Source organism: Typopeltis vanoorti, chromosome 6 (assembly GCF_054136105.1).
Source record: "Typopeltis vanoorti isolate ZY-2024b chromosome 6, IOZ_Tvanoo_1.0, whole genome shotgun sequence".
In the NCBI taxonomy this organism is placed as follows: Eukaryota; Metazoa; Arthropoda; class Arachnida; order Uropygi; family Thelyphonidae; genus Typopeltis; species Typopeltis vanoorti.
This window is the reverse complement of record NC_143554.1, coordinates 19,568,678-19,594,816: the sequence shown is the minus strand read 5'-3', so window position 1 is coordinate 19,594,816 and position 26,139 is coordinate 19,568,678. Positions and strand designations below refer to the sequence as shown.

At 38.2% G+C, this 26,139-nt stretch overlaps 1 protein-coding gene and 1 long non-coding RNA gene across 6 annotated transcripts in view; one reads left to right on the top strand and one right to left on the bottom strand.

The window, feature by feature from the left end:
* The window catches only part of LOC150105318 (zinc finger protein castor homolog 1-like), a 360,761-nt gene that overhangs the window by 164,580 nt on the left and 170,042 nt on the right, over window positions 1–26,139 (top strand). For all 5 annotated transcript variants that reach the window (XM_090394084.1, XM_090394080.1, XM_090394082.1 and 2 more), the window contains one exon: window positions 3,421–4,523. In XM_090394084.1, the coding sequence (XP_090250210.1) occupies window positions 3,485–4,523 (1,039 nt within the window). In that variant the 5' untranslated portion in view covers window positions 3,421–3,484. The remainder of the gene's footprint in view (window positions 1–3,420; window positions 4,524–26,139) is intronic.
* Window positions 1–26,139, bottom strand: part of LOC150105319 (uncharacterized) — a 257,298-nt gene that overhangs the window by 208,663 nt on the left and 22,496 nt on the right. The gene's annotated exons all lie outside the window — the stretch shown is intronic.

Here is a 26,139-nt window from a genome sequence, read left to right as displayed (position 1 = left end):
TAACACAAGCCTAACTTATTATCCGAATCAGTTTCTATAAAAAGAGTGGTATTTTTCTTATGGTTTTGTTCCTTCTTGGGATAACTTCCATCAAAATTTATTTTCGGCAAAACATTTCGTAAAACTATCCATAAAGCAAACATTCCTATTAGTTTTTTTTTTCTTAAAAAAACAAGCAATTATATCATGTTCAATCTCAAGAAAGACGGTTACTGTAAGAAATAGTATTCGCTTACATTTGAAAATATTTAATTATCACTAAACCGCTGGGCGGAGAACACTGGCTTGACAGTTCTCTGAATCTGTTTATTTCGTATGAGTTGAATCTCAGTAGCTTTATACGGAATTCGCGACCTTCAAAAGCCATTCCATGAACGCTATAACGGCTCGCCCATATATGATGAATTTCTTATTTATGTAAATATTTGAATGTTATTTAACCGGGTTAATCAGCGCCATCTGTTAGAAAAATAAAACAAAACGTTTCTGAGATAAGATAAATTTAGATAAGGATAGTTTGTTTTTGTTTAAAAAAATCCCAATTTTTAGTTCTTATCTTAAAAGAACTGGGAGATGGACTGAGTCCTTGACTCTTTATCCCGTCATCTGAATGAAGAAAATCTGCGTGGATGGGGTGTTATTGTGCTAAAAGCTCTAGTCATGGCTAGGTAAAGGCAATATATATATATATATATATATATATATATATATATATATATATATATATATATATATATATATATATAGCCGAGCCTCAGTTAAAACTTCATTGGCTACGGCATTGCCATTCATTACCCTGGAAGTCCTAAAAAGGACGCAATTATTTCGCAATTGAGAAAGACGCATATAAATTTAATTATCAAATTCATTTAAAGGTGTATTAATTCAAGGATCAATTAGATATTAATCATTAGGCAGTCCCGGATTTATAGACAAGAAATTAGTTATTTTTTTTAATTTACGTATTTTTTAAAATAAAACTAATAAGGACGATAGTAAAAAATGTCCAACAGAAATGCGAATCACATTTAAAGATTGTGTGCTTTACACAATTTATACAAAATAAAACAAAACATTTCTGAGATAAATTTGTAAAGATATAGTTTGTTTTTGTTAAAAAAAAATCCTAATTTTTAAAGACCGAATAAGACGCATATAAATTTAATTATCAAATTCATTTAAAGGTGTATTAATTCAAGGATCAATTAGATATCAATCATTAAGCAGTCCCGGATTTATAAACGAGAGATAAGTTTTTTTTTTTAAATTTACGCATTTTTTTAAAATAAAACTGATAAGAACGATGGTAAAAAATGTCCAACAGAAATGCGAATCACATTTAAAGATTGTGTGCTTTACACAATTTATGGGCTTAGATGCACGACCAGATAGATAGCAACTTTAATATAAAAAAAAAATAATAATAAAATAATTTTCTAGCCCCGTAGACAGAACAAGAGATAAATTGTTGGCTCAGAAGTTTGTGTTAGTAGCGAGTATTTAAAAACTTCAACCCTCTCCACTAGTTTGCAGTCGAGAGATAACAAGTAATTAGCGGCGATAAACAACCGCCATTTCTAGTGATTAATTATAATGGAAACTTATCTCGAAGGCTACAGATCAAAATTAATTGGAAAACTCCTAAAAAAATCCACTCAGCTGTTTGCCGGTTAGCTTTAAGTCTCTTGTACGACTCCTTTGCCATCTTAAATCCTTATCTAAAGAATGTAAACGTTACAAACCAAAAGATATTTGCGTACCAAATGGCTTCCCACTTTCGAAACTGAACGAGCGAGTTTGAATCAGCAACAATTAATCCCTCTGTAGCAATAGAGAGATTTAAATAAACATTTATTAGTAATGTATACCTTACGAAAAATTAACATCAGTATAAATAGAACACACGATGCGTGACGATTAGGATTTTTGTTGTGGCGCCATCTGACGAGAGAAATAATAATAGAAGTGGCGTGATTTATAAGTTTTCGTCTGCTTCATTTTAAACTAATTTTTCTTGAGTTCTCTCGTTACCATTGGTTCTAATTTTTATTAGTGTTTGTATAAAATAATTTAGATTTCCTTACTTAATGCCGAACATATTCCACGGAGAATTTTAAAACTTTGAGGAATAGTTGTGAAGTTTAAGGAAACACAATTTTATATATTAATCATGTGAGAAATTTTAGAACTTACTCTGAAATATCTGAGGCTAGGAGGTGGGATGTATACAATTTTTCATTTTCATAGATATCGTGTAGTTAAAAAAGTGGTAATTACTAGCTAAAATTCCTGTTTGTTCTTTTTAGCTAACTTCCTCTTCTTCCAACCAGTTCGGACCTTGGCGTCTTTTTTATATATTATTATTCTGATTTCCGAGTAATTTGCATTGTTTCCTTTTGACCTTGTTATCTTATTTAGGTGCCCTGTTGGTTAATCAGAGTCATTTAGGACTGATATCTGATTGCGGCAAAGTTGAAACCTACAGACTCCTCCCACTACTGAGTCTAAAATAATGTTTCATACTTTCGAAACATTAAAACAAAATTATGTTCCAGGTACCGAACGCTACGATGTGAACATATTTCGCTTGCATATTTGTCTCCGAGACTAGCTATAGCATTACTTCTATACCTGGCCGACATGGGGGAATTTTTCTTTCCGACTCTGCACTACCCAACTGCTTAAGATGGTAAAATCTGATGACCTACCTAACTGAATTGTTTCACCAAAAGTTGACCTTTATTTCTGAGTTAGTGAGTGCACTCATCTGCTGCCCTGATAAAAATTTAACTTACTTCATGTTCGGTGCACTATCCGATTCGTTTGTTCTTTACAGAATATTTTTTCTGTTCATTTGAATACCTTCATTGGCGTATTTTCTTGTTAACAGATAAAATAATCACAGGGGTGACGTTACATGAGGTGAGAACATTTTTTACCAGACTTCATCAACGAACATCGTTTGTATAAAATTGTAAAAGATCAGTCAACTCATACTGCTTGCTTGGGAGGCGATAGGTTACGTGAAGCTCATGAGTTGACTGATCTTTTACAATTTTATACAAACGATGTTCGTTGATGAAGTCGAGAAGAAAGGAAATGGGGTTCAGCGTTGCAATGAAGGATGCACAACAACAAACAGCGCGACTTTGGCAGAAAAAAAAATCTTCCTTCACATTATCGCCAATGAAATGTTTCTGTAATGAGGGAAACGAATTCAAGGTTGCCGTGCAGGACGTGATAAAAATCACGTGGCCGCATAAGTGAACAGCTCGCCGCACGCAGTCACATGAAGGTGTTCTTTTAAGCGCCAATGAAATTGCACTAATCCTAAGTAATGACTAGAATTAAGTAGTCCATTAGATACATAATTGTTCGCTGTTGTTTTCTCACGTTTAAATTTCCAACTTCTTCCACTAGATGGCTTCCTAGTGACCAGCCCGATGCCCTGTCCTTGTGACCACAAGCCGGTAGCAACAGGAGCATGACCTCCGTGACCGGGACTCATCTACGGAGTGCCTTTCCCTCGAGCCTGTTGGGTGCCATGGTGAGCAGTGGACATACGTCGCAAACGCCGGAAGGGGGGGACGAACGGGAACCCACAGTGAACGGGGCGACGGACGACACCGGCGGAACCGGCTCCGTTGCTGAAATGAGAAGATGTCTTGCCACCGCAGTGCCGAGGTCCCACTGCTCGCAGGTGCTCGGCAGAGGAGCGTATCTTGCGAGTCGCGTGCCCATCGTCGGTGCTCATGGTTTGGAGGAGCGAGATATGGATGGAGACGCAACTACGCTGCCGGAACAGAGAAGGAACAAGAGGAAGAACTTCAAACCTCGCAACATCGTCTACCAGTATCCAGAGAGCGACGGGGAGAATGACCTCTATCCCGACTACAGTGGACTCTCGGAGGAAAACAGCAGTTTGCACGGAGATCTCGCGCAGCAGAGCCCGCCGTCCGACGAGCCTTCGCCCAACTCCAGTCCAAGGCACAACGTCGAAGCGTTAGCTGGGTCCCAAGGTCACTCTTCGTCACTGTTCGAACACGGGTCGGAACAGCCCCTGGACTTGAGTGATAGCACCGTGGGTTGCTGGAGAATGTTACCTAGCAACCAGCAAAAGGCTGATCCTGTCAATCTCAGCAGGAGGTCGGGAGACGAAGAGGAGGAGGAAGAAGAGGAGGAGGAGGAAGACGAAGAAGAAGATGACGAGGAAGAAAACGAAAGTGACGGAGGGGCGGTGATGGATTTATCGAAGGGAAGCAAGGAGGTGCCTGTGAACCGTTTGAAATCCGACTGCGGTGAAGGTGTGATCGCTGGCAGGGGTGCTGGCTCATCGTCCTGTCCGCCCGAACTGTTCGCCGCGTCGCCGCCCATGCCGGTGGTTTCCAAGGATTCTCCCGCCGACGCTTCGGTACTGAAGGACTATGCCGAGTCTACCATGAGGGAATTGCTTGGAATGTACGGACTGAAGGACATGGCGGAATCCATCACGAAACACGTGCCTCTTCACCAGTTCTCCTCAGGTAAGAACTTTGATTATTCGCTGTGTTTCCCTTCCTTTATTTGTATTTTTAAAGCAGTTGATTATTAAGTCAATTATTAATAGAGTAGGTGAACTATCACACTTACGTAGCCACAAAGCGTGCCAACTTCATGTGCACTGAAGGGCACGAAAAAATTACAGCAGTTATGATTTTCTAATTAAAGTTAATAGCCGAATACCAGTTTAGTTTCTCGTATACAATAAATGCGTTACTCTTCTATTGTCCTTCTGCAGATGGTTTTTAGCATATGCGTGCGATTAACTTTATTATTTGAAAACAGGATGCTCATAAATATTGCATACTTCGATTTTCGTTTATCTTGTTCAAACGCAGTTTCGTTCCCAGTCCACTACTGGAAAAGCAAGAGAGAGAGAGAGACGCGTGTCTTTTTTAAACCCATTAATAAAATTATTGTGAAAGCTTAAAAAAAAGCGATAGACAAAAATGAGTGAGAGAACCCCTTAATGATCTGAATGACCATTTGCTCTAATTGCGCTAGTGGTGTTTATATACGTGGAACCTCCAATGCAGAATTCAGGGAAAAAATGTCATTTTCGATTAAAAAAGTATCAAAGGTTAACTTCCTTTCTTTATGAAAAACTCGGTTGCTCCTGTATTAATTTCCTGATTAAAATACTTATTTTAAGAAAAGACTTTTAGAGCAGCCTCGTTCCAATATGGCTGCCATTTTGTTTCTTAATTTAGAAAATAACTGACTTTGTCATAAAATTTTATAAAAGTTATTAAAATAACTTTTATAAAATCTTTATAACTTTAATAGATGAAATTACTAATAAACATCTCAATAACTGAAATCTCTTATGAATTTAAATACGAAGTTTTTTTCAACGATATTTCGCTGTGCTGAGATAGTTTTACAACTACGTGAGAATTATCAGCTTTGCTGAGTTGCAAGCTTTTGAAAATGGTTGTATTATAATAGCAAACGGAGCTTGTTTCATGATTTGCCTTGGTATTAGAACACGATATGAAGGGTGTACGTGTAAAGGATAACTGATTTAGAATTCTATAGCTTCCCTTTTGGCTGGATTGAAATCGGGAACCGATTTCGTTCTTAAAATCCTTAAATCCTTAAAATATTTAGGGATTGAATTCTATTTAAAATAATTTTTAAGAATTATAAGGCAATCTTTAATCGAACCACAAAAGTCTTCCGCACCCCCCCCCCCCAATAAAATACCGGATTTAAACGAACTATAAAGGCCTAAAAGATTCTTTGATTATCAAACACTGATCAAACGGGTTCGAAGTCATGGTTGAGCAGCATGGAAAATGAAATGTATTCTTAACCCTGCAATGCTCCGCGGGGTGACTCCACTTTCTCTTACACATTAGTCGCAGATGTGCACAGCGCTTCCCCCACCCAGCTGTATTCTGACCAACAATCATTCTCCACATCAGTCAATGAGTGTAGTTGATGAAGTATGTGTCGTTCTGTAAGACCGTTGAGGGTGATAGCATTAGTGTGTGTTAAATTTGTGTTAGGCACTACGGCTATTTCTATCAATGCACAGTGACAAGAAAGTCGATGAGGTCTCTAAACAACCAGAAGTTATACTTTTTTATAACAACACAAAAGGTGGTGTTGACAGTTTTGACTAGATGGCTCACAACTACACAAAGAGCCGCAAAAGCAGAAGATGGCCTCTGCGCTATTTTTATGGGATGCTGGATCAAACAGGAATAAACTCGAAGATAATTCTCCAGTCATCAACTAAGAAAAAAAATGATTAGGCGCCAATACTTGAAGAATTTGGGCTTGAATCTTGCGACACCACACATGAAAAGGAGACTGGCTCAGCCACTGTCTAGAGAACTTACGAATATCATAAAGAAAGTTCTGAACATCCAAGGCGATGAAGACACTAATGCTGGGCCTGTTGAGGCTGAGGGATCTCCAGAACCAAAAGTGAAGAAGCAAGCTAAATGTCAGGTCTGTCCACGAGCCAAGGATCGGAAAACCAAACTCCATTGTTCAGTATGTGACATTTTTGTGTGTGCGGATCACAGGAAAGACATTTGTGATGAATGTGTTAGAAAGAATTAACGTTCTACATGGTTTATAAACTGATTTTAATGCATTTTAGTCTTTTTTAAACTTTTATTAGATTTACCAACTACAAATCATTCACATGGTAGAAAAATGTTTTATTTTTGTCTACAGTAATAAAGCAAACATCAATTTTTGACACTCATTGTTTGCTTTGTGTAAACAAGTTCATTTGTATTGTAAGGTATTTTTTTCTTCATGTACATTTTAACTGAAACCTAACCACACATTTCCACAAGAAAAATTAGAATATATTCATTTTTTTAATGTTTTCGTTAGAAAGTATGACACTTGGTAAATATCGGTAAAAATTTAAAATTAGATAATGTTGTTTTATTTTCCCTTCCTCTTTCTCCTTTCGAAATATCGTAGTGGGTAAAAACCTGTTAACAGTTTCAATTACCTATAGTGGAGGGGAGGGAGAAAAGAAATGTCGTGGGGTGACAACATACCCCAGATGAGCAGTGATGATGTCCAAAAAAGAGTGAATAGTCCAGTGTTAAAACACACGTGCCATACAAGATCACACAGTCATTTAAAGAAGCATCTGAACATTGTTTTTGTACACATTGAGAGCTACGAAAATGAATTTCCTAACTTAAGCTTAAAATAAATGAAAGAAAATCAGCATACATGTGAAGACAGGAAGCCTTATAATCTCAAAACACTTATGAGCCCGTCCACAGCAGGCCTTTATCAACATCTTTATCTTCCCTGCAGCCTTTGCGATATAATAAAGCTCAGCTGGTCAATAAAATACTGTTTTGATGATAACGAGTCCATTCTAAACCAAAGGTTTGTATTCAGAAGCAACTAAGAATCACGGAATATCTATGACCATCCTATAGATTATTTTTCAAGATTATGTTAACCCTCCCACTCCGGCATTGCATCCCTTTACATTCTCAATTCCAATCCAAATAACTGCTGAATCCGCCATGCTATCTGAGTAAAGAAGGTTTGCAACTGTGAACAGATCTTTCTGATAGTCTGGCACGCAGTTTGATTCAGTGGAGTTTACCAAGTTAATTTTGTGTTCGGTGCCACTGCCTAATACCAGGGAGTGGATAACATTAAGAAATCTTTTCGACAGCTGCATCTAGGATTGCTTGGTGTTCCGTAAAATCATGCACAACCTACTGTTGTGCATGATGCGAAGATACTCTAATGGTGCAACATATATGTGGGTGTCGTTACCCGTACAAATATAGGAAGACATGGAAAACATAACGTACCTTTCTTCTCCTAAATTAAACAAGATTTAACAGAAGTACAAAGCAACTCGGGCAATGAGACAAGTTTATTACGTGTTTTGTTCTGCAGTTTTTTCAGTGAGGGAAAACCCCTACCACATTCATGCGACCAACTAACTCACCTTTATTTGAAAACATTTAATTATTCGCCTTTAAGACAAGTTTGAATCCAGAATTTTCTAAACATTTTGGGACTGCGGAACGCATAAGAAAATTTTCTTATAAAAATTATCGGTAAAGAATTAACAATAAACCATTACCTGTAAGATATTTTAATCAGGAATGCGTACGATACATAATACTAAAATTGATAAAGTGACATGACTATTCTAGAAATAATTCAATCAATAAAAATTGGCACTCTCCCCATTCACTGAAATTATTTCTCTCTCACACACGCACAGAAACTACATTCTAGTACAATGTTATAAATGTCTATATGCTTTCGGAAGAACCCCTAGAAATAGTCGGGAACCATTAGGGTATTTCGGAACACAGTTTAAGAAACTATTCTAAACCAAAGGTGATTTTTGTTTCGGCCTTGTGGAAGTATGCAAATCTGGTAATTGTGATTCAAGTATTAATAAACTTTTCATATCGTTTGGAGATTTAAAAAAGAATTGAGAAATTCTCGAAGTTTTTAACTGACTGTTTAGTGGGAATGCCAATAAAGTGTCAATCTGTTCAGAGTTTCAACTGAATTGAAACCGAATAATAATGAGATCGAATAATTAGTTTCGTTATTCTATCGGTGAATCATTTGATATGTTAACGGGTTGAAGCTGAAGGTATAGTTGAAGAAAAGAAGACCTCGTGAGCTAATTTCTCGACTTATCCTAGAAAACACGGATAATAAAAAATGCTACAAATGAAACCTTTTGAAGTTTTAAAAAAAATCACGTGACATTTTCGATCAGCTGTAAAGGCCAATAACATTGTTTTTACAGTGCGCCCACAGTGCCATCTATCTTTCGCCGACAGTTTTATTTACTGTTCTTCCTTCGCGTGTGCGGTAGTCCATTAGAAGCGTTCTAGCAATTTTCTATCATGCATCCAACGTTTTTTTATTCGTCCTAAACACGAACTTCGTCTTGAACCTCCCATTAAAAGTTACATCGTTCGGAACAAGCATTGATAAAGCCCACGTGTTGATAAGGTCTTGCTCTTCGAGACCCTAATAACGAAACTACCCATCAGATACCTAAATGTTCAGGCCAGATTGGGTTTAATTAACCTCGTGATCCTGTTACCCATCTTGATAGCCACCACAAAGACGCCAAATCGAGAAAAGAAGAAAGTCGGAGGTTACAGTTGCCTCCACAGCAAACATTCGAAAAGCTATCTAAAAGGTATTAAGCTCTGTTTTACAGGATTCGTAATTACTCCATTAATGAGGTGTCAGAATTGTTTTTTATTTCGAAGATGGATGGAGAACGAGATTGTCGGGGGGGGGGGTATTCTTCCGTGTTCGTTGAATAATAGTATCGGATCGCCACTTGTCTGATTACAACAGACACGTACGGGTCTGACAGGATCATAGCCACCCGAGGGCGCTGTCATAGGTGCCAGCTGAACAGTCAGTATTAATTTTTTTACTGTTAATTTTTTGCCTCCTTTGAAGTGTGTGTGTGTGTGGAGTTTTGAGCGAATGATGAAAACTTGAAAAATGCTGTGTTAAAACTAAAAAGACTTGCATAAATAAAAATATTTTGCCTTTAAAATGTCCAAGGCCATTGCAGTTCTAGAAGCATAAACTCCTAAAATGCACCACAAAATCCATCTGCTTAACATACTGTTTGGTATCGATGCAAACGTAGTAACATGTCAATAAAGGAGGACACAAAGTGCTGTCAAAAATAATAGCATATAATTCAGTTTGGATTATCATTAACCTGTCCATTCCAGGACAGAATACAACAGAGATGTGAATACATTAGTCCAAACTTCGTTGAGGCTCTGTGGCTTGACTAATGACCATAACAAGACTGTGCGAAGAGTTAACATGCGTCTAGAAAAACATCTTCAAATAATATAAGCGGTTCCTATCTTTCAAAAAACAATACGCTGTCATTGGTGGCCAGTTAATGATAGCGAGGCCTTTTCAACGAACTAATAACTACTCGAATGTCCCTATAAATACAGAATTCGTGTCCATAAACACGCCACTGCGAACACACAGCAGTTCTGCTTGTCCGATGAAGAGGAAACTAATCCACAGATTGACTTGCAAATAATTCTCCGAATGCCAGACGCGACTCGGTTGCACGCGCGCATGTAGAGCACGCAAACAGACATGCACCAAAAGAGACAGGCCATTGTTGGCAACGTAAGAAAAAAAAAAAAGAAAAAAAAAGATAAATATTCCATTCAGCTGTCCGAGATATGGAGGGGGCAGTTTAAATGTCAATTGTAGCGACCTGTTTCTCCTTACCATTACTCTTGCATCTCCTCGCTAAAATAACGCGGGTTCAGCTTGTGCATGAACTGCCGATTACGAGGAGGATGGGGTGGGGGATGGGGGACATCTCGAGCAGTCGTGACCGCCCGAGGACAAGAGGTATTCAGAGAAGAGCAGATAGGTTCAGATTGGCTTCTTGCTGAAGAGGTTGATAATGTGCCGTACTCAGTTCCGGCCCAGGCAGTCGACGAATTAGTAAACTATGGTTAAGCTTGGAAAAAAAAAAAAAGTTCCCTTATGAGAGAACTTAATCATCCCCACTTATCTGCACTTAAGAAGACGTACTGGCTGGCAGTTGCTGTTTTAATGCCTGCTAGCTTGGGCTGAACGTAGTGGAGCCATTTTCAGGGTACAAAGTGGGAAATTGTATATATTAATGCGTTTAACCTCACTAGATAGGAATTTCTGGGGTCGTGGTTATTTATTTGGCGTTTTTGCTATAAAAAGGAGGGGGGGGATTAATTTGACGATCCTCGTACAACAAAGTAAAAGGGATTAGATCACGCTAGAATAAAGCGACAAAATTAGACTCTTAATTGAACTGAAAACTTCCTTGGAAGGGGGAGAAGTATTGCCATGCTTGGACGCACACGGACGAGGAAAGAACATACGATAGTCGACCCTTCACCTGCATAAATAAGTGGCGAATATTTTCACGGGTCACAGAGAAATTGCCTGATTCAGATAAGACTCAATATATGCTGTGCTATTTCGGTAGCTTATTTTTAGATGCTGTGTTTGTATGTAGTAATGTGTATTGTAATGCCTTCGTATAATTTTTCAGGGGAACATTTAAAAGTTCGCACTTGACAAGCAGTCTTTTTCATCTTCAGGTGAAACACTGTACAGACTTGAATTCAGAAAATAATGATTTACCATTTCGACATTCGAAAATAAAGAACTGAGTACCAAACTAAGATGCCCAGACCGAGAAAGTTGTAATATTGACCACAGTAACTCGAAAGATTGGCTTAAATCGGCGAGGACTGACGAAGAAATACATGTAACACTAATATAAGACAGTTTACACAAAATACCCCCCTTGTCTATTTTATACATTAAAAATTAGAGATCAGATAAGCACTGACATACTTAGTAATTTAGGCGATGTTACTATAAGAATGTGGACGTTGATTTCTCACCATTTCTATTGAGGAATTTTAAAAAAAAATCCCTTGTGGGAGTCAAGTCATTGAATATCAGATGGATTTATTCGGAGAAAGGAAATTAATAAGTGTACATAAAAAACTCAATTTTTTATAATTAATTCTACCACACACAAATTGTTGTGTGTGGTAGAAAACAATCGAAGCCATACAAAGCCACTCCCTATTACTTAATAAAATTAATTTCGATTAATTAATTAATGGCAAATAAATAAAGACCAAAGCCAAATCGAGTGGCTACCCAAGATCAGTCGATTTAACTGGGCTTACCCGAAAGACCATCTTTGTATTTCTGAACATATAATCTTCTCCATAATTCTCTTTAACTAATTCGTCTTGTATGTTTTAATGTATATTGTTGTGCTTCTTTAATTCATCATCGTAATTTTTAATTATTTATTATTATTATTATTATAAAAACTTCCATGGAGTCAAAGACTCATCGTGGGAGGTCCACTGTTATACACACAGTTTATCATACTGTGCCTTAAACATATTCACTGTCTCTGCACACACCACACTCTCGGGCAAAGCATTCCAATCACTCACCACTCTCCATGCAAAAAACCTGCTCCTCACTCCCTTGTTCACACCCTCCTTATACAGCTTCCAGGAATGACCTCTTGTTCTTCTGCTATCCTCACCCATTCTGTGCAAAACCTCCCCGACATTAATCTGGTAATAACCACTCAACAGCTTATATGTCTCAATCATATCCCCCTCCTCCTCCTATCCACCAATTTCTGCAAATTGCATTTTGTCAATCTGTCTTCATACTCTACATTCCAGAGACCAGAAACCACCTTAGTCAATCGCCTCTGAACTTTTTCCAACGCAATTCCATCTTTTCGAAATCCAGGTGACCAGATCTGTGCACAGTAATCCATATGTGGCCTGATCAAAGCCTTATACAAAGGAACCATAACATCCTTACTTCTATGTAAGGATGTTATGGTTCTTTTGTCCTTCGCATAATACCTTTAGAAATTGCTCACTAAATATCTCAACTATATCCTCCGCGGCGGTTATCATTCCTCCGTTTTCACCAATCAATCTCATCCTACCATAATCATTCTTTCTTCTACTGGCGACATATCGAAAACACTCTTTAGGATTTTTTTGGCCGCTTTAGCTAACTGCTGTTCATACTGCATTCTTGCTACCTCAATTTCTTAAAAGAACTGGGAGATGGACTGAGTCCTTGACTCTTTATTCCGTCATCAGAATGAAGAACATATTTGTGGATGGGGTGTTATTGAGCTAAAGGCTCTAGTCATGGCTGGGTAACAGCAATAGCCATCATTTGCCATCCGTTACCCTGGAAGTCCTAAAAAGGACTTTAGGTTGTCATTTCAACCTAGATACCAGTAATATGCTGATGTGAAAGAACAACACCTTATAACAAATATATATATATATATATATATATATATATATATGTTAAAGATACCAAGCAATTTTAAACTTGGTTTTACTCCATTTTTCCTAAGTAAGCAAACAGACAAAAATGTCAAGTTTGCGCCTGCAAGTGATGCAAGACAAATTTTAGAAAAATTTTAAACCAAGTTTAAAATTGCTTGGTATCTTTAACATATACCCAAGGTAAAAATACTTTCTATATATATATATATATATATATATAATAAGAAGGTGGATTGAAAAAAATACGATTTTTAGCAAAATAAAAAGAAAGTAGGAAGAAAGAAGGAGATGGACTAAATCACCGAAATATAAATTTTTAAGAAAATATAAGAAGAAATATGATTTATAAGCAGGGACAACGTTTAAACGCAAATTCCAGTATCTTCCAGATACACAAAGATGGTCTTCTTGGGCATGTCGAGTTAAATCGACTAACCTTTGGAAAAGGAAGTAGTCACTGGAGTTGGCTTTAGTTCCTTATTTGGTTGGCATATAGATTAAGGGTGTAATATTACAGCTGGTCAGGTTTGAAGAAATATTTGAAATAACTAGCGTTAAGAAATAATAGGAAGTGGCTTTTCTCTGGCCTCGATTGTCCGTTGTGTGTACCACACACACACACATACACACACACAACGTGTGTATTTCAATCCACCTCTATAGCAATTTGTTGACAATAAATTTCCTGCCAGTAAAATCTTTACTGAGATCACCCTCAACCAAAACGCAGTATTTTCTCGCAAAAGGGATCTCAAAAGGGACTTACCCCTTAGTAATACACAGATCACCAGACATCACGTCAATAGCTTCCTCAGCATCTAAACAACTAGCATTCTCTTCCGCTCAAGATACTCGCCCACCCTCTTCTAACTTTATACAAATCCAGTCCTTAAAATAGTACTCAAATGTTTGAGTTTGAGGTGGTGCACCTAAAATCTGCTAAAAATTCACGACGCTGTCCAGAGAAAAGCAATCGGCTCACAGATGATTCGTCCCTTACGGACTCACTCCACCCTCCGAGAACCACAGGTACGTCTATGGTCATTGCTTCAGTGAACTGGCAGCCATTACTCCTCCACTTTTTCGAAATATATAATTCGTACATATGACTTTGTAACTGATGTGCTTATTTCCTCTTTATAGAAACCCTAGTCTTGATTGCAAAAGTACGTGTGATTTTTATCTTACTGTTAGAGGGCGCTAATAGTGCGACAGGAAATTTGGTTACAACTGAAGTATTTGCTCTAACAAGTGAAACAATTCATATGATGATGATTATTTATTCTTTCAGTCGTTTCCGATCGTAGGTGACTTAATAGATTTGCCCACAAAGTGTTTTTGGTGAGATTTTTACAGGGTAGTTCACCATAGCTCCCCTCCCCACCCCCAATTTTATCCGGGGCTCGAGACCGGCATATGAGTGGGACGTATTCATGACTGTAATCCCTGTGTGTGTTCACGGGGCTGGTTTGCCTGTTTTTTTTTTTGGGGGGGGGAACGAAAAACCCCGACCTACGTATGAGACCGGCTAACTCACCCTTCGTCAAAAGAGACTAGATAAAGGTTCCTCACGTCACTGAAGGGAATCGAACCCAGGTCTTTCAGACCAAAGGGCTTCGTCTATACAGACTAAGCTACGAAGGCTCTACATATTCAGGTATTTTTGTCTTATTCCCCCCTGCTGGCATCGCGAAATCTTTTTAATAATGGCAAAGCAGCCTGTGGTGTTCGCGTTGGACACCGAACATCGGAGGAAAGATACCTATGGTGATTTATAAGCCGAATATACTTGGCTTGTAAATTACTCTTTAGTGATGTAGTATCTTGCTGGATCATTGTTCCCCAATACTAGACATTTTGTTTTTTGGTCTTAGCTTGATTTACTAGTAAAGAAAATAGGGGTATTTATTCCACTAATGATTGTGACTAAACACCAGAACTTGATAATCATTGTAGTTTCCATTTTACAAATACATGTTACGTTGGTGAAGCTAACAGCAATTTAAATCTATTCAAAACTATTCTCGTTCCACACCTCCTGCACATTAACGCGCGTGCTCAGTAAATTGGGAGACATTTTTGCATTTATTATGTTGCTGTGTTGCAACCACAAGTTTTGCCACGGGTGACAATGAAATATTTTATAATTACAGAGAACCAATTTGTATTTTTTTTTCTTTTTTTTTTGAAGACGGTGCACGCAGGGTTCTGACCGGTTTTGAAGGGTGCCCTCACACATCATCATCTTTGTAGATTAGTAGATGAAGTGATTCGCCACTAAGCACGCCAGTGTAGAGACAAAGGGGTCATTTATTGGAAGACAATTGATTGGTCGATTGTCCTGGTGTAATAATAATAATAACAGAGCTCATACGTGCTTGTGGAGATAGGGGCAGATGGCAATACTTCCAGAATGACTGCAAAAATGTCATGTTGCTGTAGTCATTTATTTTTCGCGTGCTTTGTTTTCTCTTTATACAATACGTTCATGTACCACTTGAAATCTTGAAAAGTTTTTGCATCGGATTTAATGTCTGTGCAGTGTCAGTAATGATCCCAAATGAAAGGTTTGGTTCCAGAGAAGTGTCCTTTATTTTACTTGATAATTAATACGGTGAGTAATACCTTTTAATTCGTAGCTGCTCTCTGAAATTTTGTGACAAGTGCGTATGGAACACCTTAAGGAGCCAAGGATGGAGGTTGCATTTATTGGAGTCCAGCCAATCAGACGGAAAGCGGTGTATATATTATGAAAGGAAAAACAGAATGCGAAAAGCAGGATCGAAGAAACATGGCAATCAGATTATAAGTGGACGTAATAAATAGTGAGACAATAAAAAGAACACTCATTTCGACATTGAAGCCACCATTAAGGAACTCATTATCTTTATGACGAAACTAGGAACGTGACTCATTGGTGATTATTTCGATTAGAAGAAAGATTAAACCCAAAAGAATGAAAAGAACAAAACAGGAAACTGTATAAAATTTCTTTTGAATTGTTTGTTTGGCATCAGCAAACCAGGTTTCAATAAAATATTCTGATGAAAAAAGTGGAAATCGTGAAGTAAAGCCAGTCATTAGTTTGTCCTTTAGGTATTAGTAGATGTTGTCTTGGGTCGTGTCTTGTTATGACCATAATCCCATACCAGAGTCCATATGTTTGACTAAAACGTTTTGAAATCTTCCGTCTCAGCTAATGGTATTAAATATGCTGTTGAAAAAATTTATGTAGACGCCTTGAATTGTTTCATAGATTAACGGTATGTTGAGGTTTATCTTTTGGCCAGATATTTCCATTAAGTATTATGGCCCATTCCCAAACCAAAATGGCGGTTACACCCCGCAGTTAAGTTGGACATGCTGGTCTCTGTCTCGCTTAACATTCGCTTTCCAGATGTGCTAGCCATTCTAACAACTGCACCTTCCATTTCCTCAAACTAGGTCACGGTATGACACTGTGCATTATCATGTTCATACTGAACTCGGGTTTCATTTCGTTTTCATAGAACTTCCACAGTATAGGCAAATTACAGAATGTGTAATTCAGTTATGTCTTCACTGTGGAGACAAAGCGGAATTATGCAGAATATTCTGCATAATTCCGCTATGTTCATTTTTCTGGGCGACAATAAATCCTAGTCCAAATCAGGTAAAGAGCATTTACATCATGCTATCACCACCGCACCAAAGATACAGAAGCTATATAGGAAAACAATGTTTTCCTGGCGGCCACTATATTCAAACGCATCCCACATCGTCTCAACAGTTGACTGTCCAATTTCAGCAAGCCATGCCCACACAAGTTGAGCATTTGGAGCAATGCTTAAACTGCATACAGCACCTTCTGTGTAAACAGTCTGCAGGATTCAACACATAATATACGTTTCCATCGTATATATATATTCCGAAATTGCCAATCCTGTTTTAGCACTGGGTTTCACAACTGCAGCCATTTAGCGTGCATCCTGATATACTGGTACGCAGTGTTCCCTAAAAACTAGTTGTAACAGTTTTGGCATATAGTGTACATGATACAAAGAAGATTAAGGCATTAGTAATAGAGATAAACTTACACAGTTGTTAAAAACGTTGTTAATATTATTAGCAATTTTCCAAGAAGTTTCTTGTTGTAGAACACAGATTATTATGTCACCACGGAGTTTTCACCTTCGAAAAGCTGACGCAATATATCGCCCATCTTTTGACACGTTGCGTTTTTCGTCCAAACAATGCGGATCTATTTACTTAACTGACAATCCACACATCACATCATTTCAATTGCACCTTTCATTTTTAGAATTGATTCTACATAGTACTATCAACCATCATTTCTGCCAAGTCAGGGCCAAGCAACGAATGTTACATGTCTTTATCCTGTCAACTTCTGCCGGGTGGTTATAGCATGATAACAAGATGCTCGTCAAAAAGAAAGATTGTAATTTAATATTTTAATATACTGTATACGTAATAATGATGAAATCTATGTGCAGATACGTTTAAAAAAAAACGCATGCAAGGGTCCTCCGCAAGTCCTAATAAACTATTGTATACTGTTTTATGATAACAGGAAGTTCTACGCTAACATTATTATTACAACAGTGTCTCCATGGAGTCAAAAGATTCATCGCGGGCGACTCCACATTGACACACTAACCATTATTCCCACAATACCTGTCATACTTCTCCTTAATTTCATTCACAGACGAAGCATTCACAACCACCTTGGCAACGCATTCCATCCCTTCACAACCCTCCAAGTAAAAAATCTACTCCTAAAACCCTTGTTAACCACACTCTTACATAATCTCCAGGGATGGGCCCCCTCGTTCTCTTCCTTCCTGCACTGGTCTTAAAAATGTCATCAGTATCAATCCTGTAAAATCCCTTTAATAATTTATATCTATCTCAATGGCTTTAACAGGCCTTTAAGGCCCACAACCTTCCAAGCATGCTTGGATTTCGTAACCGAAACACGAGGATAGAATGGTCACTCCTATGCCTCAAGGTATTCTTGGCTGTATCCCTGTGTGTTCAAAGGGATACAGCCAAGTTAATAATTTATATGCTTCTATCATATCTCCTCTCCTACGTCTATCAGCTAGTTTTTGGAGCCCGCAGATCTTCAATCTATCCTGGTAGGGAACATCCCACAAACCTGCAACAATCTTTGTAACTCTGAATCCTCTCCACCATTTTTTCATCACCAAAATATCCAATAGTCTGTGCACAATAGTCCAAATGCGGTCTTATTAGTGCCTTATAAAGTGGAACAATAACTTCCTTATTGTTCCACTTTATAAGGCATTAATAAGTGCGTGTTCTTCAACAACCATGTAATTTGATGTGATGTTTCAACAATCTTTGTAATATGCCCTTTAAACTTAAGTTCTCTGTTCAGAACAATTCCCAATTCCCTTGCCTCGTCAACTTCTTGCAGTTCAGTTCCGTTAATATAATAACTTTGGTGTCCTAATTCTTGCTGTATAGGAGAAGTTCTCGTTCAAAGACGTAGACAACCAAACTCTGAAATAAATTAAAAATAACTGTTCATTAACTACTTGAAAGTAATGTTCAAAATTGTTCAAGCATAAATAATTCACGCTAGTTTCGAAACATCGTAAGTCAGCGATCTCAAATAGCTATAAAACGATGCGTTTCGTGCATCGTATTGATAATTGATAATATCAAGTGAATAACATAGTGGTCGGTGACAAAACAGCCTTAAGATATTTGATTACCTCTTTGAGTAGAACGTTGTCATACTAACTGCACACATCTTTCTCTCCTTGCAAAATAAATCCAAAGTCATGTGAAGCGAAATCTTTTGCACCCATAATTGCGAGACCCTAAACAGTTAGGTCGCCTACTTCAAATTCCGTTGTTCGTTTAGCCCTAGTTTTGTTTTTTGCATATTAGGATACATGCTGTTGAGTGAGAGAGATGTTCTTCACCCAGTAGAAATCCTGCAGGAGTTTTTAATTCTTCGAAATTCCTAAGATTGCTGATCAAAGGCACGCCATTGATATCAGGTGCGTGAAATAAAATATTTGGTCTACTGATGCACTGGTGCCACTTATCTTTACGTTCATACTTGAAATGCGAGTCGATTCGTGCGCCGTGTACTTTTTGTGAAGTACTTTAGGACTTGTGAAATAGAATTTAGTTGATCCATGATCTTCATTATCTCCAATATCGTGTAGAAAGAAAAATTCTGTCATCTGGACTGATTTTAATAAACAAGTGCTAAAAGAAACCCAGTGAATTTCTTACCTTGTGGCAACTCTACAAATACCACACTGCTGGGGACAAACTCAAGTTTTTAACACACCAAAACTCGAATCTTGGGATAATTTGGAAAGTATAGAAATAACAAACATTATCAAGTGTCTTCTTGTGCCATCCTTCTGTTTCACTCTATTTTATGCCTATCTTTCCTTAAGGTGCTTGAGAATCGCATACGTTCTCTCTCACATACTTGTTCACAATAATTGGTTTTATGTTATTCTTGAGCAGCTTTCCATCAAAGATATCCCCATGTAACCGATGTTCTCTGCTAAAAATATAGATAACAACAAATCATAATTAATTCCTTACATAGGTTCATTAGAATTGTTTTAAATTTCAGTGTTGCAATAGGCATTTGTATGGCAATTTAAGAATACCGCAATAAATTACATTTAATTAACTGTTGTGATTTATATTTGGTTTCGGTCATCTGATTCTCTGACTCAAACTGATTTGCCCAACTATGTTTATTTCACTAAATTTGTACCTAAAGAGAGAAGACATAAGCGTCAATCAATGTTTTTAACACTTGTAGGTCTTCGGTGATCCATTTGGTAAAGACAGGGATATCAGTCCATCGCAACTGTCCCTCCAAAATGCCTTCGCATGACAAACCTGTTAATGAGTGCGATGTCAATCGTGTCACCGTTGAAGGTCGACAGTATCTTGGCGGGCCTTACGGCTGATCGGACTTCCAATTAGTTGAACCGAAAACGTATTGCTACCGAACGAAGGGATGGGGAAGAGGGGATAAAAACCCTCCTCGAGGGAAGTGTCTCGCGAATGTGCGTAAGAGAGAGCACGCACTCCATCCACGTGCTGCCACAGATGAGATGGTGATGCCGAGATAGCCTTTTTTTTTTTTTTTAATGCGTTGTTCTGTTTTTGAAGTGTGTTTGACTTCGTGTTTTTTGCAACATAGTTTGGCATTTAAGATGGTTTGAGGCTGTGTATTCTTTACTTCATACATATGCACCTCTCTATTTGCATGTAAATGAAATATCTTGCATGATTTCTGTCGGGATGGGTCACCCAAAACAGAATGCAAGTTGGAAGATTTGGGAAACACTTTTTTTCAGTAGAATGATGAGCAGTTCTTGAACCGGGGGCTTTTAATCTCAAAGTGGTAACCTCAAAATGATGACAAAACTTTGTTTCCCGAATTCCACAGGGACTCAGAATGCACGAAAGTCTTTCTTGAGTTAAATTTTCTTGTCTAATCTAGAAAGAGAGCCGGAAACGACTATGCACTAAGGTTCGCCCTTCAAATTTATTTTTTAATTTTTTCCCCCTGAGATTTCACTTTCAATAAGGAGAGCAGTGGTGGTGTGGCACTGGTCGAGGAAAGTCATCCACCTCCTTAAAGACATTCCCAAACATCGATGCCAATGGTGAGAGTTAAACTCACAATCCATTCGGTGGAGAGGGAAGATAAATAGATGCATTCCATTTCCTATTTGTATTCTATCATTTTAAGACAGCACGGGTGGCCTGTTGTATCGTACTTTAAAATCAATTTGTAACGAATATTGCCATCTAAGTCCTTAGTTAATGCGGATCGCCATCTGGATAGAAACCGTTGCCTACAGAATTTTGTGCAATCACAATTACGACAAGAAAATCCCTAATTTGCATTTGTACACTGTGGACAGACGCCATATCATTAATCTTACGGGATTAGCGGTGCATAAAATAACCTATAATTAGTGATCTTCAACAGTTATGTCGAAAGGTTTGGATGAATTGCACTTTACAGAAATATTTTATCTGTAAAAAGACACGGAATCGGAAAATAATAATATATTCATGGCACATCTGCCGATACAAAGTAGGCAGGCTGTAGCAGTTGGTGATAGGAATCAGTAATAAATTGCATTATAACGAATGGGCAGCGCTGTCAGAAAAGAGTTTAATTTAATGGGCACAGAATCGATGTAATGAGGCAGTTTATATGTTTGAAACGAAAACTTCGTGTCTGACTGTTAGAGGCGTCCAAAAGATATAAAGTAAACCTTTGTTTTCCTCCGCATTGATGAAAACAAATGTCTCCTAAAACTCCTATAATGATGTTTGAGTTTATTTCGAAAGCGGCTGGAAAGTCTTGAATAATTTGAATACAAGGAAGTATTCTTGTCTCTGACGTAATGTTTCGTTGTCCATAAACTTTGTGCCTTCATTGACTTGCGAAGTTTCTGCTGCATGACCGTTTTCTACCGACACCACTCATGGCCTTGCTTCATCCGAAATGACGTCTGCAATTTCATTTTCTCTTTCTCAATAGTTAAACGAATGTGTGTAGATGGTCTTCGCTTTTTTAAAATACTAATAAATAACCTCTGAAATGAGTAGAGCATTCGGCAAGACACCTATATAGACCGCAAGACGGCTTTAACGGGAGGGACAATATTTACATTATCATCACATCCCCTGTTTTGTATGGAATGTTAGCATCGATGCTATCGTTAACCCTTTTCATATTTCGAAAGGGCAGCGCTACTGTGACATCTGCGATCTTTTTCTTAAGTACATTCTTAAGTAAATTGTACATCGCGTAAAAAGAACAATTCTATGTTCTCGTACGTACACAGCATTTAAAATTCTGTTTGTCGCTCACTCTCCCATCACTGCTACACTTTTTTTTTTTTTTGACTAACCATTAAACAAGTTCATCCATCCCTCCTCTCACGGGAAAGTGAACTTGTTTTCCTCCGAAGTCCGAGAATTTCTGGCCTCCAGGGGGCACTGCATATCAGAACCACCTAATCTTCATACTTCCGCACAACGATGTAGCTAGAAAAACCAGTTTTACGTTTAAAGTGATTATTTTTTTTCCCCTTCTCTCATCCAGGACTTCCATTAATTCACTGTCAACTTCTTTGTCATTCGCCTAATAGATGGCTGGGAATTTCGAAATTTTATTCCAGAATGGTGGACACTAACGAGTCGGTGGTTCACAGAATTTTAATTTTTTGTTTCCCTCGGTTCAAGCGTTTCATTAATATTAAGGGGATCTGCAGGATAATAATTGTTTTCAAAAGCATTTGTAAACTAAACAATTTTAAGTCGATAGATAAATTCTTAATATTTGCACTCTTTAAGACAGATGGCATCTAGCACCATCTGTTGACGCGAAGTCGAACTATCCTACAAATCAATAATAATAAATTTTGGCAAAGGAAAAAACAAACGTAATTGTCGCATGACTAGCACTGCCTTGTAGCATTCACTGCCACAAGGCAGTGCTAAATTTACGCTGGAGCAGAGAAGTGGCAAAACGCCACTCCCCTGCTGCAGGTTCTCGCGTCTACCCCTATTCGTCTCCTGGGTTGGGCCCTACGGGTGTTCTCAGGTCGGTTTGTCTGGCGGTGAGGGGGAAAACCGGAGTACCCGGAGAAAAACCTCACAACCACGGGTTGAGACCGACTAACTCAACGAGTGAACAGAAATGCCACAGGAATTTTTTTCCGAAAAGACATTGGGTAGGTTCGAACTTGGAACCTTCTGTTCAGCAAGCCAGCGGGTTATGCAATCGGCTACCGTGGTTCCACGTCGGAGAGACCGTAAAGAACGTTCTTATAGTACAGGTCAAGATGACTGATACGAATACTTAGTGAGAACAAATGCGACTGAAAATTTCTGAGAAGAGTGTAAACAGAAATTTTTAGCTTGTAACGAGAAAAGCAATATCGCATGTACAAAAGATGGTCATAATTTGTTTTAATTATAAATCCGTTTAAACACATTTTGTATAAGAGATGTGGAATAACGTTTTAGCTTATATCGTATACCCATTTCTTTTCCCTTTCGTCTATTTTTGACAGTAGATTTTCGTTTTAGCAAACCACATATTGATGTTTCCCTAACAAAAAGCTATCGTAGTCGGCTAGTCAATTCAATTTTTTTTTATCCCGTTTTAATTAAAATTCAGCACCTGAATTTACGTGTGTGTGTTTAAATTATGAGGGAGGAATCACAAATATTTGATGTCTTCATCGGATTCTAGTTTACGACTAATTTGATACGTACAGCTGTAAAATTGATTGTTCTGCCTTTTAAGTTTGTAAGGACGCCGTTTTAACGGTGCAATTCGGCGGCAGATACTCAAATATTCATTTATCTTGTATTCCTCCTTTCAAGTATAGTGTCCACACAAATAATATCCAACACTGGGCTCTTTGTTATCTTAAAAAAAGAAAACAAACCTCAAATGTAATATTAGTTCAAGTCGATAGCCAATGGGAAGTCCAATTAAACGAATAGACATTGCTGAAAATTTATATTAAGTATTTTTTAATTAAATATGCTTATGACATTTCTTGTATTATTATGCCTCCCTGTTAGAATGCTGTTTATTGTAGTTAAGCGTCTCAGGCAATTTCATAAACATTTCAATTTTGAAAGAGAAAAAAAAATTATAATTCAAAGGTTGTTTCTAGTTCTAGTTTGTGTGTGTGTGTGTGTGTGTGTGTGTGTGTATATATATATATATATATATATATATATATATATATATATATATATATATATTTTTTTTTTTTTTTTTAATTTCTTCCCTCTCTCTCTCTTAACTGATATTAGATAGGGTCAGTGCATTCAGTTGTCCGCGTGGTTAACCTAGTGGCTTTGCGCTTCGCAACCATATGCTTGGGGAAGGAGTGTCCCAGGTTCGATTCCCGTCAACGACGTGAAGAGCTTAATTACCTTATCGGCCATTATGGATCAAATACATCTTCATGCGCTTCGTATCCATCATATATTTCCATGTAATATCAATGGTATGACAATTTTAATAGGCACTTCGCATCCATGATAACGTTGACGTTTTGGCCGGTAGCGTGGCAAGGAAGGCAACGAGAAACCACGGTGCTCATAATCATCTCCCTAGTATGGTAGCATGTAGCGCCCCGTCGTCCGTATGGCAGAAGGGATCAGATAGATAGAAGTACATTCAGACACTCGGATATTATGCTGTCCTCACTGACCCTGTCTAATATCAGCGACGACAACAAAATTACAAATTGATTCAAGTGTATGAATAAGCTTAGTTTACTCAAAAAAATAACCATTCAACAAGCAAAAGTTTTCATTAATTTCCAGCTATCGTTCTTTGATGCTCAGATCCCTACCACCCACAAAAAAAAAAAAAAAAAAAAAAAAAAAACGCTGAGTATCAGTCACACGTGGGTTGTGGGGAGTGGATACAAAAGAAAACTGAAAAAAATTTTTTATTATATATGGAGGCCCATCCCACCCAAGAATATACCTTTAATCCCCCCCCTGAAACAAGGGAAACCTCAACCTATGGTCTTACTTGAACGTAAACCATTCCTGATTTAATGATAAACGGCTTGTTTGTTCCTACAAAATAAGTCAATAAAATTTTCACAAAGAAACTACGTATGACTGGTTATACTTTCAGTACCTCCCAGAGCTTTATGTTCGCTGTCTTCCCCTCCACTCTCGGAAGTCTTGAATATTTTTTTTTCTCCCTTCAGCTCCGAACGAAGTTTCCATATCCATAACGAATTCTTGAGGCGAACTCCCTTCGTTCTGTTGCACCCATCTGCTCCACACTTCCCTCCCTCACACCTCCGCACCAAGGCGAACAAATCCAATGGCTTACCAATTAGTGACATCGCAGCCAATAAATCTTTGGCCTCTTTAACAACGGGTCACTCACCCTCGGTAGACCGTGACGCGGCGTCAATTAGATATTCAGTTTTGTTTGCTAGCAGACTTTAGCGAGCTAGGTAGGGGGCGGACTCGGAACCCTACCTTCCAGCCTGTATTGTTATATGACTGATGGCGTTCCCGCGTGCTCAGAGTCAAACGCTGTAACAGATGGGCACCCACAGGGCCAGGAAGAGGTCGAGAGTAAGTCCGTGAACAAAGGTTCCCCACCCTTGCCGCAAGCTAGACTGACGACCTGCGAAAACACCGGTACCGTGGTGCTAATTGGTATTCAAGTTCAATGCCGGGTCGCCAGGGGGCATTTCAGTATCTCTCACAAAGACGAGACACGTAAGTTATTAATACCCTACGACTTGGGGATTATGTTTTAAGGCTAGGGTTATGATTAGACCCGCCAGTAAAGTGCAGTTTTTGCTTCCGGAACGAAAAGGTCAGTGGTCCGTCATTTTGGATTGGACTGATAGGTCAGGTGTTGGACGTAAAGATGAATACGCCTGAAAATCGTGGCTAAAAACGCATGCCAACCCTGAAATGGAAGCGCTGTTGAAACTCTCCATCTTAGCGGCTAATTATTTTTCTAGACAACTGACCACCAAGTTCATTTTTGTCAAAGATTGCTGCAGAACACAACATCAGCCATTCAAAGCACACAAGTCCCACTTGTAATTCTCGTTTTCTTAGTTTGACCACTCCTGCGATGTTCAAATATATTCTTTTTTTTTTTATAACCGAAAGGGCTTATAGCCGGAGGGGATTTAATCGTAACGCCTACGTGATTTTTGGTCCAGAAAACTCAGCACGGATGTTACTGGGCTTTGAAGGTCCTTGACCAAGATCTTGATTGACGATTTGAGTTTCATGCTTGTGGACACACCCCAGTTTACTGTCCATAAATTAACGGGACCAAGGAGTGTACGAAGTCCCTTCAATGCCTTGTCTAACGCAAAACTTGCATAAGCTGCAGACCCACCCACCCAACCATCCGTTGAAAGAATAAAAAAAGGGATGGGGGGAGGGAGCCAGTTCCGGATATTCTAATGTTCGTTTACCCTATCGAATAGCTGCACGCTTTACGCTACAGGTTCGGTTTGATGAAACCAAAATTTCCTTAAGTTTTTTTTAAGATCGTGAGGCGCATGTTCAAAACATTGCATATTCTGATCGTATGATTACAGACCAAAATACGTTTCTTGGTTCAAATATTACACAGAAAAGGCAATTTAAATTTCTTACCAATAATGTAAGC